Source organism: Dreissena polymorpha, chromosome 1, assembly GCF_020536995.1.
Source record: "Dreissena polymorpha isolate Duluth1 chromosome 1, UMN_Dpol_1.0, whole genome shotgun sequence".
NCBI lineage: Eukaryota > Metazoa > Mollusca > Bivalvia > Myida > Dreissenidae > Dreissena > Dreissena polymorpha.
In genome coordinates, this window is record NC_068355.1 from 80,630,746 (window position 1) to 80,649,272 (window position 18,527).

The 18,527-nt window shown below is 34.8% G+C and overlaps 1 protein-coding gene across 6 annotated transcripts in view; it reads right to left on the bottom strand.

The window, feature by feature from the left end:
- Positions 1-18,527, bottom strand: part of LOC127837320 (DENN domain-containing protein 2A-like) — an 86,297-nt gene that overhangs the window by 53,148 nt on the left and 14,622 nt on the right. For all 6 annotated transcript variants that reach the window (XM_052364314.1, XM_052364307.1, XM_052364285.1 and 3 more), the window contains exon 3: positions 2,188-2,333. In XM_052364314.1, the coding sequence (XP_052220274.1) occupies positions 2,188-2,333 (146 nt within the window). The remainder of the gene's footprint in view (positions 1-2,187; positions 2,334-18,527) is intronic.

The window sequence follows — 18,527 nt, forward strand, 5'->3', positions numbered from 1 at the left end:
ATTTTTTTTTTTGGCCTGATTTTATAGCCGAAATTCGTCTATGTTCCCAATCCCAAAAAGTATACTTTTTTCCCAAAGTGTGGCAAAAAATTCCCAATTTAAAAAAAAAATAAAAAAATACTTTTTTTCACAAAGAAGTGTTCCTATGCATATTTTATCTCAATTTTAATTCAATTACATCTAACAAAGTATTACATGATTTTGTTCTTTTAATTTGAATGATTATAAAGAGTTATATTAAATTTAGTATTTCCCTAATCAGTGGACTTTTCGTGTGAAAAAAAAAGGCTAATGAATTTATTTTCCCAATTTCATGAAAATGCCGATAAAATTCCCACTTCCAAAGCCATGGGCTATCTTCCCAAAAAGTGGAAAAAAAACTGATTTATAATTGCTTGTTGTTTTTGCTATTATATTTTAGCTGAGACAATAAGCAGTTTGAAGCCACATCAATAATCAACACTTAATTGTTGTTTTGTTAATTATCAGCTTATTATAACTACACTGCAACTCCAATATAACGCGGATGACGGGGTCCAAGCCACGCAACAGCATTATAAACGGACAGCGTTATAAGTTTTGAGCTTATTTATTTATATTGTCATGCTGTGTTGTCATCCGAAAATACATGCATATAAATCGAATCGAACGATAACAGTATATATACCGCTTTTCTAATGTGCACATTTGTCCGATAATCCAATATAATTACAACATCACTTACGAAAAAATAATGTTTAACATTTATTACAAGAAATATGTTTCCGAATTTCGTAAACAAGTTCATATGCCTACGCCATTTTTCAGAAAAATAGTACAGTGCATTATGGGACACAGCTTTCATTGGACGAGCGAATTTAAATTTAGATTGAATGCAATACGATACATGTACAAAGTAATGTTTTATTGCGTCATACGCAGCATGTAAAAAACGTGCTTTCCGTGGACTTTCTGATAACGGGCAAAAATTTAAGTGAATCTCTGTTAACAATTACACTGCGTTAGCATGTAAATAAATCGTCAGGATTTTTTAATTTACTTTTAGTATACGTACTGAAACATTAAACATACACAAAGATCTTTTATGTATCAAGCTTGTATAGCATATAATAAACAATAACACACTTACACAGCCATAGTTTATACAATGAAATACAATACACGATAAATATAAAACATAAACAGGTAATCGTTTTAAATAACTTTAATTTGATAATTATTACGCTTGCACTTACCTTATTGAAATTAGCGCACCAAACGGCTCTGATAGGGAATACATGTAATAAACACGGACTCGCGCGTTTTCACACCTTTATAGACATTACACAACAGATAAACACCAATAAGCTGTCGAGTGTCGTTTAACTTCTAATCGATTAAAATCAGTTAAACGAACGGATAAAGCGATCAAGCTGTGATCGCCGGCTTCTTTGAATTTTCTGAAAATACAAGTAGTTGCATAACATGGATTTGAATCAGAAATGGAAGGTTGGAGAAAAAACGGGATCCAAGCACCCCCCCGCGTTATATTGGACACAGCGTTATAACGGACCGCACTATATTGGAGTTACAGTGTATTGTTTGACTATGCGTATGTAAAGTTGTTTCATTTTGTTTATATTATACAGTTGATATCGCTAATCATTAACCGATAATCCCGTATAATCCAGTTTTAAAGCGAATTCCGTTAAATATTTACGATAAAAGTGCTCAAGACACACACATTCGCAATTATTCTTAAGTATCAAATACATTTTGGCATTTGTTACTTTTTAAAGATGTGATGAAATAACGTCCAATTGGGGCATTTTTTTTTCCACCCACACTTTCCATGCGATGTTCTACATGTCTGCATAATTTTCGCGTGCTTTTTATGGAGACAAATGATATTTTAGCACTGTTTATTTGACGCTAGAATTTGTTAATGTCGCATTAGCATTAAAATTTGGAAGCGTGTTTCGGATTACAAATTTAATGTATCTACATGTAAACCAATTTATCACATACATCTACATTTAAACCAAAAGACCACATACATCTACATGTAAACCAATCGACCACATACATCTACATTTGAACCAATAGACCACATACATCTACATGTAAACCAATAGACCACATACATCTAGCTGTTGTAAACCAATAGTACACATACATTTAGATGTTGTAAACCAATAGACCACATACATCTATGTCATCTGATCCTGACGATGTTTTCCTTTTCACCAGACGGTTTGGGACAGCATATCCTTCGGGGTCCAAATAGATGTCGTAACCTGGCTGTGATTTGTCATTGAGATGCAAGGCCTCAGGGTCCATGTATACAACTTCACCTGTGAGACAAAAAATAAAACTCCTTAAAAAAAATAAAATGTAAATGTCTTGAAGTATAATACATATAATTATACTTTCTAATTATGTTTTTTGCTTACTCCTAACTGCTAGGAACAAGAGGGCCACATGCCCTAGGTTGCTCACCTGAGACCTGAAGGAACTTATTTAATACTTATCAGCTTTTGAATATTTGTTTATTACTTTGCTTTCCACTCAGAACAATTTGTGAACACGGCTGATATATTAAAAAAAATTCTTATCAAGTTAAATTTTGATGGGGTTAACAGTTTGACTTCTACAAGGTTCACAAGATTTTACTATATCCAGTCAAACAAAATGCCTTGCTCACGTTCTTATGGACTGGTAACATTTTAAACTTCAGCAAAGATATTCTAATATGAACAATGGCCTGAGGGGCTCGACCATGGAGCTAAACTAAGCAGCTAGAGTTCACAAGGTTTCACAATTGGCTTAAAAGAAGAACTGCTTGAACACCAGGAAGGTAAGGAAGCAATGTTTTTATGTTGTTGGTTTTTTAATTCAGCAATAGTATCAATTATACAATGTTCTTAGCAAGTTTCGCTACCAGAGGGTCAAAAATGAGACTTCTAGAGTGTTTAAATAATTTTTCTATACAGCCACATAAGGCAAACTATGTTGCAATACATGTTACATGTACCTCTAGAGTGTTTATAAATGTTATCTTCAATTTGACAGTGACATAGCTTTCGACCCGCATGACCCTGTTTGACAGAGATATAATTGGGTCAAATGTTCTAAACAATTTTCATGACTGAGAAATAAAAAAAGTCTCTAGAAATCTTCACAAACACTCACTAAATTCGACAAATTCACATTGTTTTTGATCCCACTTGAAAATGGAGCTTTTACACTGTGCCCAGATGGACAACCCGAGCTGACCAACGCATGCTTGATAACAAACAAAAGGCATTTACACTGTTCTCAAGGGTTTGTTATGGACAAATGAAAAAGGTGCATATCTTAATTTTATTTGATGACAGTGTTCAGGTTTAAATTCAAGCAGTAGAGAAATGTGGAAGAAGTGCAATCCACAAACTACATGTAACATTTTATGAGGGCAGACAGCTGGACAAACAAATCCACCAACACTATGACTCTTATATTTACATCTTAGTTTGTTTGCAGATGTATAATTATAAGGCCAGTTAAATACAAACTGGAAATCAACTTTTCATAGGCAACAATGGCAGGTATTTTGGAAAAAAAATCTTCAACCTCCTTTATTTTTCTGGAAGCTGGGATGACACACTTTGAGACCTCATTAGCTATAATGCTGTCAAAGGCCTTAAAGGGGATATCATGTTTTGACAATTATTTTAGCATCATCTTAAAAAATCTTATGTTGACTATTTAATTTTATTGCTAAGGAAAACAGAGTACAGACTTATATAATGTAAGCATACAGGCACTCCTTTTAATATTTTGTGTTGTTTTAAATATCATAGAAGCAATCTGTTCACATATTGGTCAATGTACATTGTTTTAAATGTATGACTTGAAATCAAAATGTTTAACACTTCTTTACATACAGAAATATGCTATAAATACTGTGTTGCCATAAGGTACTCATCAGTTTTAGCCCTTTCACACTTAGAAGCCATATGACAATGCCTACGTGCAAACAGCATTAAACCAGAACAGCCTGCAAGTCACTCGCAGTCTGTTCAAGTTTTATGCTGTTTGCTGCTCATCAGTATTGAAGGGTTGGAAATGAAGCCTTTAAAAATTGAATCTAGTAAGAAAGGCCTTAAATTAAATATAACTTTCTATGGGACTACAATTTAAATGTGTGAAAAAACGTATCTAAGTGGTAAAGGGTTAGTAAATTAATTGTAAGACATAAACCACTACCAATAATCACAATGATGAGTAATGTGATGTACCACTTAATCATTAACTTCAACAAAAGTGTGTTTGCCATCTTGCTCATTGTTGATCGACCTTCCTTCAGTCATGGATTTGACCACTCTATTTACCTAGGTGCGATTAATTTGCTAAACCTTGTCCAACAGGGTTTATCAATAAAAAATCAAGTGCAGATGACCTCAAGTACCATTGCTTGCTTAATTTTGTTTTAAGGGGCATCTATTACATGTACCACATGCTACACACTCAAGAATGTTGTATTTATTTTCTGGCCAAATAAGTGTATTAATTATGAATTAAGTGTATCTTCCATAAAAACCACAAATACTGTAAGCTACCTTACATGGAAGATACAATTGCTCATCTCTATGCGCTCAATTGTAGTTTGAGTTTGAGTCCAGCAACAAACTCTAAGGATGACGGAGACCGTTTGACATTCAACTAATGCCTCTTTATTCATACAAGCATTAAACATTATATAATACAATAATAACTCTAAACTGTTAGAGTTGACTTATATTTGGATCAATACGTAAAATGTACATTACAATACTTAAATATTGTTTTATTCAAACAAGTTAATATGATGGGTGTCAGTTGGCATGCAACTTCAAAGTGTATTATGTAAATTTATTAGAACTATAATTTTGTAGGTAAATGCATTTTCCGGGCTAGATGGACATTTTGTTTTTATCCATCAATACTTATTACATAATATTACATGATGATATTGGTTACTTCAATTTTTATACATCATTTCTGCTGAAAAAAAAGTATAGAAATGTATAGAAAATAGTAGTTTCTGTCTCCATAATGTTTGCTATCTTGGAATATTGAAGTCCCGTTATGTGTTCATAGAAACGTAAAATAGCATATTTCTAACTATTAGTAATGTCTAATCAAAGTCATTCATGGACAACTAGAAACATTCCATAAAATATTCATTCAGAAAAAGAGCAAGTGAGCGATCATATGATAATATCATAAAATGTTTATTGTTTGCAATAGTTTACAGATACATGCAATGGCTTTTTTGTTTACATGAAAAAGGAAAATTCATCAAATGGAAAAAAATCAGAAAACGGGAACATTTTTGAAAAGAGAAACAAGAGGGCCAGAGCCCCGCAGCCTCTAACCTGAGACTCAATGGAACTGAGAAGTGCTCTTAGAACTCCTGAAACCATTTTCAAACTTGGCCAAAAACTCCTGAAACCATTTTCAAACTTGGCCAAAATATCAACTACAGAGTTAACAAGGTTTTACTGTAGCCATATACGGAAAAATGCCAAAATCATTGGCAGCAATTATTTTCACGGACATGAAACCAATTACGAACTCAGCCCAGATATCATTAATTTCGAACAAATATTCTGACTAAGTTTTATGAGGATTCGACAAAAAAAGGTGACTTCTAGAGTGTGAACAATGTTAACTTTAGCCATTTAAGGAAAAATGCCCCTCCCCCTGATGGCCATGTTTTTCATCTGAATTGAACCATTTTCGAACTCAACCCAGATATGGAATATATCATTAAAACAAATGTTCTGACCAAGTCTCATGAAGATTGGACTAAAAATTTGACTTAAAGAGTGTCAACAAGGTTTTACCATAAAAGGAGAAAAGACCGGCCCCATTGCCGCCATATTTTTCTACGAACCATAAACATTGTTGAACTCAGCCAAGCTATCATAAGAACCAATATTCTGACCAAGGTCTATAAAGAATTTACTATACATGTAGATGTGACTTCTAGAGAGTTCACAAGGTTTTAATATAGCCACATAAGGAAAATTGCTATGCCCCTGGCTGACATGTTTTTCAACCGACCAAAACCATTTTCAAACTCATCCAAGACATCATTAGAACAAATGTTCTGACCAAGTTTCATGAAGATCAGACTATAAATGTGACGTTTTGATTGTAAATAATGTTTTACTACAATGTATAGCCATATTTAGCCATATAAGGAAATATGCCCAACCACCTGGAGGCCATTTTCAAACTTGTCTTAGATAACTTTGGGACAAATCTTCTGACTACGTTTCATGAAGGTCAGACAATAAATGTGGCCTCTAGAGTGTTAACAAGGCAAATCAACATATGACAGAGAATGGACAAAAGGCAATAACACAAACTGATCATGAGCATGTTTTACTCAGGTAAGCTTAAACAAGAAATATCTTTTAAAAAAGATATACGGCGTTGATTGTGGTTGGAGTTTATGAAAGGTAAAGTGTTCAATGAATGAGATCAAGGATAGCGAATGCCTTCTTCTGTGCAGTTCTTAGCTGCATCACACGCAATACGGGATCGATGTTACGCGGAGTTTTTGCGGCTTATTTTACATTATTACATATTGCTGCTCATAAACCTATAGATACAAAACAGAAAACCAAAAGAATAATGGAAGTGAAAATAAAACATATGAGTCAACCGGCCACACGCGAAGTATCCGTACATATTTTAAATATTTATACGCGCGTTCTTCGAACAAACCTGTTTTAGTGGTTTGTCGGGCATTGCTATTTGATTCGAGTATTAACAATATCGAGAATCATCGCGCTCATGCTTAATACATTAGTCAATATGGTGGAATAATTCTTGATAAATAAATTATAGATACAAAACAGAAAACCAAAAGAATAATGGAAGTGAAATTAAAACATATGAGTCAACCGGCCACACGTGAAGTATCCGTACATATTTTAAATATTTATACGCGCGTTCTTCCAACAAACCTGTTTTAGTGGTTTGTTGGGCATTGCTATTTGATTCGAGTATTAACAGTATCGAGAATCATCGTGCTCATGCTTAATACATTAGTCAATATGGTGGAATAATTCTTGTTAAATTAATTGAAAATAATATTTATCATGGTATTGTTGAAAACACATTAAGAATCTATCATTGTCATACCATAATTATGCTCAAATCAGCCAATGGAATAAATGAAGTGTATTCATTCGGGGTAGCCACGGGCATTTTTATGAATGTAACCTAAAGGTCACCTAAGGTCAAAAGTGACGTTAAACAGCTACGCCGAAAAACTGGAATACCTGTGCAAGGCACGGGCGTTAAGTACCATGTTTGTTTATTGCTATAATTTTTTTTTAAATGTATGTGAACAATAATACTTTTTATATTATTATGTAGCTAAAACTATCACATACATGTAAGAATAATATATTATTGTAATAATTAATGCCTTTAATAAAAGGATCCAGAGAAAGGCCTACGACCTTGAGATTATGAACTGGATTTGGCCATGGGATGTTGTGAGTTCAATCCATTCTCAGGAGACTCGAAGGGCATTTACCACAAGACATCAAGTACTGGCTAAAGTATCAGTTGAAATAAACAATAGTACAAAGCATCTGTCTAAGGCAGAGGCAATTGAACAACTTTGAGTGCCTCTTTTGTTTCCATTAAATTGCTGCCAATGCAATTCTACGAGTAAATGCTGAAATTGCTTTATGATCAAGAGGACCCAATTTCAAATCCTTAAGGAAGCAAAATTTTTAGGTATTAAGTTTAAACATTCAATCCCATACTTCACTGGATATCTCATTGGTAACCCACTAAATTCCTTTCATCATCTCATTTAAATATTCAATTATCATTGGACACAATAGGATGGATTACATTCTACATGACAACAATGTTGGCATGCCTTATGACTACAGAACTTAAACTAACACTTCACACTATTAAAATTCACTAGCTTAGTCATGAACCTTAAAATTGTAGGTTTATCACTAATGCAATATGCAAATCATTCACAGTCTGTGTCAAAACATTTTTTATACTTTACTCCTACAGACTATGACACATGATCAAGAATTGTATGAACTGAATGATTGCAGCGCCCTCACACTACTATGGGGGAAGGGGTCCGCAGCCCTTAGGAGGGGGAATTTTTGCGGCGTTTCCCTTTTGGGGGGATTTTTTTACTTACTCTCTCATTATTACATTTGTACATGTTTGCACTATATTCATTGCATTTTTCAAAATTAAGTATGTTTGAAAAGATTAAATTTAAATATAATTGAGATATAATAATCATGAGACACATCTTTCTATTAAAAATAAAATAAAATAATAATAATAATAATTTTTTAGGTGGAATTTTTCCCCCCAAAAGGGGAAAAAAGTATACTTTTCAGGTGGGGGACTGCCGCCCAAATTCGGGGGCATTTTTGATAGATTGAGGGCCCTGAATTGCTTAAAGTCCAACATGCAACTATAATAATTTTGTTAAACATATATACCTAATCATAAATAATTAATTAATATTACATGTGCAATCCTTTTATAAGAACTTTTATTAAGTGCGACAGCAAAGCACACAGTAGTTGAGCATGAGGGAAAATGGTGGATGGGTTGAGAGGATTGTATGATTCTTTGTTCATGCTTCAAAATAAACTGAGGAGCTGCGCCATGAGCGCATGATACGCCCGTCGTTCGCCAATGAAGTAGTAAGGTAATAAATAACCCTTTGAATCATTTTTTTACTTCAGTTGGCAGAAGACAGCTGGAATATTTGTCAAAAAAATATGTTCAACTCACCCATTTGAGTATGTGTGTATGGAATTCCAATGTTCCAGTCAAATCTCATCCAGTTGAATATGTGAATACTTGATAATTTAACATTGTAACATGGTAAATCCGATACGGTAGGACAGTCAATGAAATAACGAAATTTTGACGAACAAAGTCGCATAACTCTGGAACGACAATTCAGAATTCCGTCAAAAATGAAAGGGGATCAGGGTTTATGAATATTAAGATTGTGTTAAAATTTGAAAAAAATCCATCGAAGGATATTTGAGCTACGGTAGGACATTCAATGAAATCACGAAATTTTGACGAACAAAGTCCCATAACTCTGGAACAACAATTCAGAATTCCGTCAAAAACGAAAGGGGATCAGGGTTTATCAATATTAAGATTGTGTTGAAATTTGAAAAAAATCCATCGAAGGATATTTGAGCTACGGTAGGACATTCAATGAAATCACGAAATTTTGACGAACAAAGTCCCATAACTCTGGAACAACAATTCAGAATTCCGTCAAAAACGAAAGGGGATCAGGGTTTATCAATATTAAGATTGTGTTGAAATTTGAAAAAAATCCATCGAAGGATATTTGAGCTACGGTAGGACATTCAATGAAATCACGAAATTTTGACGAACAAAGTCCCATAACTCTGGAACGACAATTCAGAATTCCGTCAAAAACGAAAGGGGATCAGGGTTTATCAATATTAAGATTGTGTTGAAATTTGAAAAAAATCCATCGAAGGATATTTGAGCTACAGTAGGACATTCAATGAAATCACGAAATTTTGACGAACAAAGTCCCATAACTCTGGAACGACAATTCAGAATTCCGTCAAAAACGAAAGGGGATCAGGGTTTATCAATATTAAGATTGTGTTAAAATTTGAAGAAAATCTGTCAAAGGATATTTGACGTAGCGTACAACATTAACAGACGGACGGACGGACAGACGGACGGACGGACGGACAGACGCGGGGTATACCATAATACGTCCCGTCATAGACGGGCGTATAAAAACAAAAGCTTTCATGAGTTTATATTTAATGGCATAACAAATCAAGGCGCTGAAAGCACTGCAGTTGTTGGCTCTTTGTATTTAATATTACAGTCGCAGGACATGAAGTTTTTTTTTTTAATATAGGCCAATCAAACAGTCACGAACAATGCAAACACCAATGTTATTTACTTTCAATGGTCTACAATGGTGAGATTTTGCAAAAACATAAAGGAGAAAAATGACATTGATTTACAATTTCTCATACTTTTATACAGGATTCACAAATACTCCACTTATTATTACAAAGATGCAGCTTATTTGAAACAAGAGATATCTTTCAAAACGATATTCAACATATAATTCTACGTTGGCGCTAAGGAAAACAAAAGGGCCAGAGACCTATGGATACTTCAGGGAACTGAAATGCTTGCAGCAATTTCTTTTAGATGTTTCTTAAACCATTTTCAAACTTGCCCAAAACTAGAAAATTAAGGTTTAATCTAGCCATGTAAGAAAAAATGTCCAGCCCCCCCTGACAGCCATTTTTTCGGCGTAGCTGTCTAACGTCACTTTTGACCTTACAAAACCATTCTAAGTGTCCAATAGAATTCAAATAAAATTTCCCGGGGCTAGACACGAATGAAAACACTTCATTTATTCCATTGGCTGATTTGAGCATACCACCAGAACATTGGAAACATGACCGCGTCTTTGTAACACTGTTTGACTGCGTGTTCAGCATGACACAATTTTATCTCTAATGAAAAGGCTTGATAGATAGAACAGTTTTACACTCAACTCTCGACATCAATACAGTTTGTGCGTTCACCTTTTATTTTCAGAGGATTGCAAGCGACAGAGCATATGTACTTAAAGGCTTTGTTCTCATATTTAGAAATTACTTCCATATTCTTGTCTATGTACTAGTATATTAAAGTTCATAAAAGTATCGTTTTCCCTATCCTGATATTCGTTTTGGCCAAACCATTTTAAATTGTTTTCGAAATCGAACATTTAACATGTAAAAGTATAGGTTTTAAACAAGCCGTAGTTCCAGCAGTGGAAGTGTGGCCTCACTTTAATGCATTGCATTCCAACCCGCAAGGTATCAGGGTCAGTTTGCGGCCAGTAAAATAATCGTTATATAATACAGACGCTATCGCGTGAACTAGGTGAACTGGAATTTACTTTAGACCAGAAATATGTTAAATGAAGATATTCAGCAACATAATTATGGTATGTCAATAATAGATTCTTAATGTGTTTTCAACAATACCATGATGAATATTATTTTAAATTAATTTAACAAGAATTATTCTACCATATTGACTAATGTATTAAGCATGAGTGCGATGATTCTCTATACTGTTAATAATCGAATCAAATAGCAATGCCCGAAAAACCACTAAAACAGGTTTTTTACGAAGAACGCGTGTATAAATATTTAAAATATGTACGGATACTTCGCGTGTGGCCGGTTGACTCATATGTTTTAATTTCACTTCCATTCTTCTTTTGGTTTTTTGTTTTGTATCTATAGGTTTATGACCAGCAATATGTAATAATGTAAAAAGCCGCGAAAACTCCGTGTAACATCCCGTACTGTGTGTGATGCAGCTAAGAACTGCACAGAAAAAGACAGTCGCTATCTTTGATCTCATTCATTGAACTCTGTACAGTACACTCCAAGCGTTTTCCCCAAAAAACGCGCTCCCTCCGCGAGTTTTTTTCTGCTAGCGAGTGGTCACGCGGCGTTGAGAGAGCGAGGTGAACTCGATAAAACGCTCGGTGTTACGCCGCGTTCGCTAATTCCCGCGGCGTGTATTACTTTAGCCTAGTCTGTAAATGCAGACAATTTCTGTTCTTATCAGTGACCGCCGCGCAACGCCGCGTTAGCAGTGTGCTACTGGGCATGCCAAAAAATAAAAACATAGTTATAATAAATTGTTTAAATACTATAGTACATTTATAAAAAAAGATAATTGTATAGAAAATTAATACGTATAAAAATTATGTTTTTTAATTCACAGGTACGTCTACAATATGAATAAATATATGACATTTGACAAATAAATATTTAAATCAAAACACATATAAGACAAGAATAAATTGTCCGTAAAATGTCCAAATGAGAATAATAATTAGTAATCCGAAACACACTACGATTTTTAATGTTAACACGACGTTTACAAATGCTTCCAATAAACAGTCATCATTTATATTTCCCGACAAAAGCGCGCGAAAATTATGCTGCAATGTACAAGGTATACTCCTGCAAAGCGTGCGTGTATTGATTTTTTTGATACAAACTTTATAGCGCAGAGAACATTGAATTTTGTTAATTTCGGTTAAAAGTTTCTTTGGTATTTTTTAACAAAATTATATCGCAATAAGTTGATATTTCCTCCAAAATAATTTCAAATCATACACACCGAATCTTTATCGTTACGGTATTTTAGTAGAGTAATTATTTTAACAGTAATTGTACTGTAAACTGATTTAAGAAGACATCTGGGCGGAACTGGATTTTTAGTGTTTGACGTTATGAAAACACGCAAAGCTTGTCTACTGACCTATTGTGTAGACTGCTGTCTGCGGTGTTTTGACAAAAGGGATTAACATGTGTGAATGTCACTCTGCCGATTTGGTCCATAATTACTGGTAAACATTGTTTTGAATGTCGACGCAACAAGAATAAAACTGTTAATATTAAATGCAATTATCAACTCAATAGTTGCCACCTTTTAGCAATCAATGGAATAACCTACAAACAAAGAGAAAATAAAATTGCATTAGCGAGCAGAGAATTGACTTTGTTCCGACGATTAAAACCATTCCTTTTGCATTCGTTGAACGTGTTTACTTGAGTAATTTATGCCTTAGACAGGAAGCGGCTTTTCTTTGATTACGTGAAACTGTCAATTCACACAGATTTGCGAGATTTTTAGGGTCCTTGGTCATTTGTATACATGTTCACTATAGAAAATCACCTGCTAACATGAAAACTTTGGATTAAATTATCAAAATAAAAACAATGTTGCAAACTGTTTTTATTAATTGGTAAGTATTAGTTAAAAGACAACGTTTTGTTTGTCGTAAATCAATGAGTTTTCTATACAACAACAACTACTTCTACAACCACTCTTGGTTGTTTTTTTTTATTGTAAATATTATACTCCATGTACATGTATGTACTTGTAATGAATGTAATTTTATTTAAAAATCAGGAAGTCAAACAAAATTAAATTGATCGTTATCTCGTAAGACGCGGAGTTTCCCCCGCGTTGCCAACGCCGAGGGCCGCCGCGTATGCTTATCAGTTTTGCCGATTGTTAACCGCCGCGTCCAAAATCATGCAAACGCCGCATATAGGGGGATTTTCTTAATCTCCCTCCAGGTCGAAACCCGCGGAGTATAAAGGGAAATTGGGGAAAACGCGTGGAGTGTACTGTACCTTTCACCAACTCCAACCACAATCAACGCCGTATATCTTTTTAAAAAGATATTTCTTGTTTCAACATACAGGAACAATTTTCAATCTCAGGGCAGATATAATTTAAACAAATGTTCTGATCATGTTTCATGAAGATTGGACTAAAAATTTGACTTCTAGAGTGTTAACAGGATTTTACTACATGTAGTCATATAAGGAAAAATGGCCCACCAAAGATGTCATTGGGGGAAAAATCATGATGATCAGACAATAAATATAGCCTGTAGAGTGTTAATAAACTTTTACTATAGCCATATAGACTATGTAATGCAGGCTGGGCTATAGCTACGCTGGCCACATAAGGAACAAGAGGGCCAAGATGGCCCTAGTTCGTTCACCTGAGAGGAGTCGGTTCATTCAATCTTTACCAAATGTCAAACTTGACCTAGATATTGTCCAGACAAACATCCTGGTCAAGTTTCATCATTATTGAACCAAAACTCTGGCATATGGAGTGATTTTGTTTTTGTAAGATTTGACCTGGTGACCTATATTTTGAGTAGACCCCCCTTACCAAACATCAAACTTTGCTTACAAAAATAAATATTATGACCAAGATTCATAAAATCTGAAACAAAATTGTGACCTCTAGAGTGTTTACAAGGATTTTGTATAATATAATGAAAATTAGGACAATCTAAGGGCAATAATTACGGCATTTATGTGATATATATAAAACTAATCTTTTCATCAAGTTTCATGATGATTGTGCAAAAAAAATTAGACTTCAAGACTGTGTTCACAAGCTTTTTTTACTATATAAATATAAGAAAACTGCCCCCCCCCCCCCCCTGGCACCCATGTTATTCAACTGACCGGAACCATTTTAAAACTCTACTCTCATATCAAGGAAACAAATGTTCTGACCAAATTTCATGAAAATTGGGCCAAAAATGTGACTTCTAGAGTGTTCACATGTTTTCACTATATACATATAGAGAAAAATGCCCCACCCACTGGCGGCCATGTTTTTGCACCGATCTGGATCATTTTCAAACTCGTCCGAGATATCAATAAAACCAATGTTTTGACCAACTTTCATGATGATTGGGCAAAACTTGTGACTTCTAGAGTGTTTACAAGGTTTTTCTATAGCCAAATAAGGAAAACTGCCCTGCCCACTGGCGGCCATGTTTTTCAATGGACCGGAACCACTTTTGAACTCATCCAAGATATCATTAAGACAAACATTTTGACAAAGTCACATGAAGATTGGGCATGAAATGTGACTTCTACAGTGTTTACAAGTTTTTTTCTTTTTTTTGACCTAGTGACCGAGTTTTTGACCAGGCACAACCCAGTTTCGAACTCGACCAAGATTTCATTGGGACAAAGCTTCTGACCAAGTTTCATGAATATTGGACAATAAATGTGGCCTCTAGAGTGTTTACGAACAAATGTGGACGGACGGACAGACGACGGACAAAGACCGGTCACAAAAGACAATTTACAGTCGTTAATAGATGATAATGGAATGTCATTTACTTTTGAAAACACATGCATGACAATTGACGAAATTGTGACAAAATTTGAAGACGTCTTAATAAATTGTAATGAGCATTCAGTATCCAGGCGAAAGTGTTGTTTACAACGGTTTACCAAATCAATTTGGTTTGACTGGGACTGTAAGAATTATAAAACTTAAGTCAATAGTGCTCTGCAAAATTTTCGGCGTTATAAAATTGTAACTAATTTAAATATTTATATGTCAATTAAAACAGCTTATCGCACTATGTGTAATAAGAAACGTTATGAATGCAAACAAAAGTGATAAATACACTTTCTAACTCAGTTCGCGATCAGATAGCTTTTTGGATGAACATTAAAAAGCTGCAAAATAACGAGATAAATAAAACAACTATATCCTGTGAACAATTGTTCGACCATTTTAACACACTTTTTAAAAGTCATACTCATAAAACAGAGGACACAATGTTTGACGTTAATATTGTCAGAGAAAATATTAATATTTACGATTGTCAGGATGAATTATTCAATTCTCCTATCTCAGATAAAGAAATATTAGAGGCAGTAAAATGCTTAAACCATTCTAAAGCTAATTCTGATGTTTTACTAGCTAAAAATTTAATATACAGTATAGATATTATTCTACCTTTTGTTATTTTGAATAAGATTTTTAGTACAGGCTACTTCCATCCCAAATGGGCGTGCTCTGTTATGATACCGTTACATAAAACAGGGCCGTACATAGGAAATGTTGACTGGGGGGGCCCAAACGGGGAGGGTGCGGGAGGGGTAGCCCCTCCCGAATAGATTTTTTTTATTAGGCACTGTTGAAGGTGAATTTTAATGCATATAGAAACATATGCTGTGCTATAAATTTATGGATATATAACAAGTAAATCAGCACCTTTCTGAAGTATAAAAGCTTTAACCATTACGGGCCGTCCATAAAGTATGTCACGCTACAGGTGGGGGGAGGGTGAGTAAGAAAGTGACAGTTTGTGACATGGGGGAGGGGAGTCAGGCCATGTGTGATGTCACACTTTTATTTAAAAAAAATTGTATAATTAATCATTATTTCTTTAGTAGAATTTAAGAATAATTTTCAAAAATTTGTGAAACATTTGAATTAGTTTTATGTCAAAATAAGACGATTTGCGTATCTCCTGATTCTGTTGTTCGAATGTTTAATAGACAACTTGGCTGGGCCGGCTTATTCAATAGGCACAACCTCCACACAGATTTCAATGACAAAATAATTGGACTGTTCCATTTTTAGTTAGTAAAGGGTTGAAAAATCTAAACTATAATTTTGTTTTTATTAGAGGTTAACACGTGGATAAATATTCATACTGCTCATCGTAACAACCCTACAGTTATAAAAGCCTGTAATGTGAAAGTTCTTTTACCGGTAAGTGAAATTTTAATACGGTTTTATAGTGAATTGAGTTTTAGATTAAATTTAAATTAAGTATTAATTTAAAAAAATGTTCGAAAGTGTGAGTTAGTGACATACTTTAGGGAAGGGGGTCCAAGATTTTGTAACAGTTTGTGACATGCCGGGGTAAAAATGGTAAAAAAAAGCGTGACATGCTTTATCAACGACCCCTTGGTGTGAAATTCACACACATGTTTAAAGCTTTAGATTTCAGAAATGTATTACACTTTATAAAGAAGTAAAAGCAACCTTTGAAACAAAAAACCTTTATTATGAAATGTAACATAAAGTATGACTGTAGAGAAGGTTTGATTTCAAAGAGAAAATACTACTATGGTTATATGTCAGTAACTGACATAAACAGTACAGGCAACGTGTACTTTGACAAACGCCACTCGTCGCGGTGCTCATTTTACGGTGTTCACTTACCAAACGACCCCCGCGATGGGTGTTCAGATCAAATATTCGCGGGGGCCGTTTTCCATAAGGTGGACACCGTGAATCACCGCGGACCCATAATATCTACCGCGGTGTTCATTGTGTTCGCTAGAAATAAAATAATTGAACATAAACGTAGGTCGGTACCAATTTGCAGAAAGAATCTACTGTGTGTTTGAATGTTATAGGTGTCATTTGGTGTCTAAAAAATCAACGATTACGAACAATCACAATTGATTACCGCATACATGCAAAAATTCCTGTCTCTGTCCATTACCCGATAATCCCAAGATTTCCGATTTCATGCAAATTCTGGTCAATGTTGACGATAAAAGTGTGATAGAAATGCAAAAATCACAAACGTTCGCCATATCTCTAAACTATCAAATGAATTTCAGCATATGTTTTTATTTTAAGATTTGATGAAATAAGCGCACAATCAGAACAGGTGTATTCCAACATTCGTAAATCACCTGACGCCTAGTGCGCGCGTTGTGTAGAGTTCATGTTCTGTTAAAAATTGTAGCCACAAATAAATACATGTATATATGCCCATGATATTTTCATTTCCTTTGTTCTGAACCATAAAAAGCGCGGGAAAATTGGCGTGGGTGTATTTATTTTTTACACAAAATCTTCGTAGCGCAGACAACATTGGGATCTTTTAATTTTGATTTAAAGTTTCGTAGTGAATTTCTTCTCAAGTATCGGGAAAGCTCGCGAATGATTTGGAATTGACATTTCATCTGAATAAAATAAAAATCAAACACGCTGTAACACGCCATATTTAGATTTCATGCAACATGTACAAGTTATTTTCTGGAAATCGGGAGAAATGAAACCCAATTTTGTGAAACCAAAAGGGCAATTTCATTGATTAACACCATAAAAGTTAATCGTATTGATCATCTAAACGCTTAGTTTTAGTTTCTGACTTAACATACTGCCCGAGTTATATGTGCACATAATATCTACATGTACATGAAGTATATGATTTTATTTTGTACATGTACATGTACATTTAAAACGCGTGAATGACCCTCGAAGACAGGTGTTAATGGTGGCTGCGCAGCATCGCGGTGATCACGGATGTTCCCGTTAATGATAGCGTGCAATCGCGGCGATTTCGGGTGTTCGCCTAACACCGCGGTCAGTAACGTGTCCGCCCCCCGCGAAATGTCACCCATCGGGAAAATTGAACACCGCGGACACGCGTTTTTTGTCAAAGTACATGTTGCCTGTACTGTAACCTACTAGTATTTTCTCTTTGAAATCAAACCTCCTCTATATAAAATTTCAAAGTAAATTCATTATAAAATGTTTATCATCTACAAGACAGTTTTCACAGAAATGTTTAATAAGCTATGACTCTAGAGGAGGTTTGAATTCAAAAGAGAAAACACTATTATCGTTCAGACCTACGAGTTCAGACCTACGACCTTCTGTATCAGTTCCATCCATTCGCTGTTCCTCTTTCCTTGTCCAATCAAAAGACGTGTTACACCCACCATCAAAAGATGAAGCATTGAGCACAATGGGTTATTGACAGATCGGGGATGTGTGTACAAGGTGATAAAAAAACAATGCCTAGGGGCTTATCTCCACTGGCGAGTAAATTAGCGCTAATCCCCTTGTGTATCAGGGGCAATAAAACACATCTGCACATTTGTATTGCAGGGAAGTGTACTGTGGGCCCTTTCATGTGAGAAAATTTGCAGTAGGCCCATTATTAAACAAGAGCACCGCCTTGCGGGTGCAGACCGCTCATCTATTTTCTTTTTAAAGGTGAAGGGACTCTCATTTTCAATCACAAAGGAGGGAGGAGTGGAGTGAAGAGGGGTGTATAGTGTGGGGTTGTGGACATTTATTACATTATCTTCCAAAAAAGCGAAAAA